The 1,904-nt window shown below is 36.5% G+C and overlaps 1 protein-coding gene across 1 annotated transcript in view; it reads right to left on the reverse strand.

Moving 5' to 3' along the window:
- Window positions 1–1,818, reverse strand: part of CGA (glycoprotein hormones, alpha polypeptide) — a 6,577-nt gene extending 4,759 nt beyond the window's left edge. The window contains exon 1 of the mRNA XM_012638181.1: window positions 1,803–1,818. Coding sequence (XP_012493635.1) covers window positions 1,803–1,818 — 16 coding nt within the window. The remainder of the gene's footprint in view (window positions 1–1,802) is intronic.
- Between the last annotated feature and the right edge of the window lie 86 nt (window positions 1,819–1,904).

Here is a 1,904-nt window from a genome sequence, read left to right on the forward strand (position 1 = left end):
TTACAGGCATGAGCCACCGCGCCCGGCCAGGCTTTTAGTAATTTTTGAGAGAGTAAATGGGTTCTGAGACCAAAAACTTTAAGAAACACTGCCCTAAGTGATATATAAAGCCATAAGGAAATTTTTAGAATTAAAACTGGTTTCCTTTTTAAACTAGTATCATTTCTGTGCTTTAATATTGCAGCTCATATATTATGAAAATTCAGCCATTATGCAGCGAACAATTATACCAGAATTAATTCAGAGAGAAACATTTATAACAAGATTGCAGAATGTGAAAGTAGGAAGTCAGTGCACATTTTAGAATTTGCTTTATAATAAAGTAAAAAGATTGAAAAAGTGAAACCAAAATCACCATCGCTATAGCTTCCAATAACAGAAACTGTTATCTTTCCTTGTATCTTTTAAAAAGAGATGACATTAACCAAGCAGGGAGGGATTAACCTGAAAATTATATGTGTTTTTGAAAGCATTTTAATAAATCTTTTTATCATCCTAATCACCTTCAGGTTTTTTTTTTAGACTGTCTTGCTCTGTTGCCCAGGCTAGAATGCCGTGGTATCAGCCTAGCTCACAGAAACCTCAAACTCCTGGGCTCAAGCCATCCTTCTACCTAAGCCTCCCAAGTAGCTGGGACTACAGGCATGCGCCATGCCCAGCTAATTTTTTCTATATATTTTTAATTGTGCAGCTAATTTCTTTCTATTTTTAGTAGAGATGAGGGTCTTGCTCTTGCTCAGGCTGGTCTCGAACTCCTAACCTCGAGCGATCCTCCCACCTCGGCCTCCCAGAGTGCTAGGATTACAGGTGTGAGCCACCATGCCCGGCCCCAGCTTCAGGTTTTTCTGTTTTAGAGTTTAGAAGAAAGGAATGAAGAACCAGGGCAAAAAAATTATATTCAGCCAACATTTAAACTATTTTGCAAAAATGCTCACTCTAAAGTTAGATTTACTAATCTCAGACTCTTTTGATGTTCCAAGTGAGTATTTTCCAAACATCGTAGGTCCTGTACATCCAACCCCAGTCTAATAAGTCTAAGAAAATCTGTGTTTTCTCAACTTCTCACATAAGGCCTTTCTCTCTTCTCAGTTCATCCACCTCAAAGTCCTATAAGGAGCTGCCCAACCGCCAGCTTCACTGTGAGGGTTTCACTCAACCCCAAAGCCAGAATAAGTAACTCTCTCCACTGCATTTACTTATCACTGGCTTATAATTCCCAGATGATGTCCCACAGCCGACCCAGTTTGTCGATGTTGTCTCTCCATCCTGTGAAAGCTTCTTAAAGACAGAAACTATGTCTCTCTAATCAACCACCACCCTAGCTCAAGGCCTTGCACAAAATACATGGTCGATACAATTGTGCCAAATTGGGATTTTAGAACACTAATAATATCAATCAAAAGTTGCTAACGCAGAGTTGTCATTCACACTGAAGAACAAGACAACCCTTGAATAACAATTTAGAATAAATATTCAGTAAAATAAAATATTTTTGGATAAAATCATTAGAGACAGTACGTTCTCACTTAGCTATGCAATTTGGAGCTGGCTAATATGTGAATCTATAAGTGTTACGTATGTCATAGGCAGGAGCCATTTTATGCTAAGATATAAAAGTCATAAGAATTCAAAAGAAACCATCAATAAAAAGCATATATAATAACTTCAGGGTTTAAATTGGGTGTCTCTTGGTTCATATTAAACTACACATGTGCACAAATTTAGATTCTCAAAATAACGTGACTCTGTGAGAAAAGACAACATTCTTGAAAGTGTAAAAGAATATTATTACCATAACTTACCATTTTTATTTAACATGTTTGCACAATATTATTTATTGTGTTATATATAATTAATGTATTAAATGATGTATGAAATAGGTAAACACTCTACAAGTGTGCCAT

The sequence above is a fragment of the Propithecus coquereli genome, unplaced genomic scaffold, assembly GCF_000956105.1.
Source record: "Propithecus coquereli isolate 6110/MARCELLA unplaced genomic scaffold, Pcoq_1.0 Scaffold127, whole genome shotgun sequence".
NCBI classification, from domain to species: domain Eukaryota; kingdom Metazoa; phylum Chordata; class Mammalia; order Primates; family Indriidae; genus Propithecus; species Propithecus coquereli.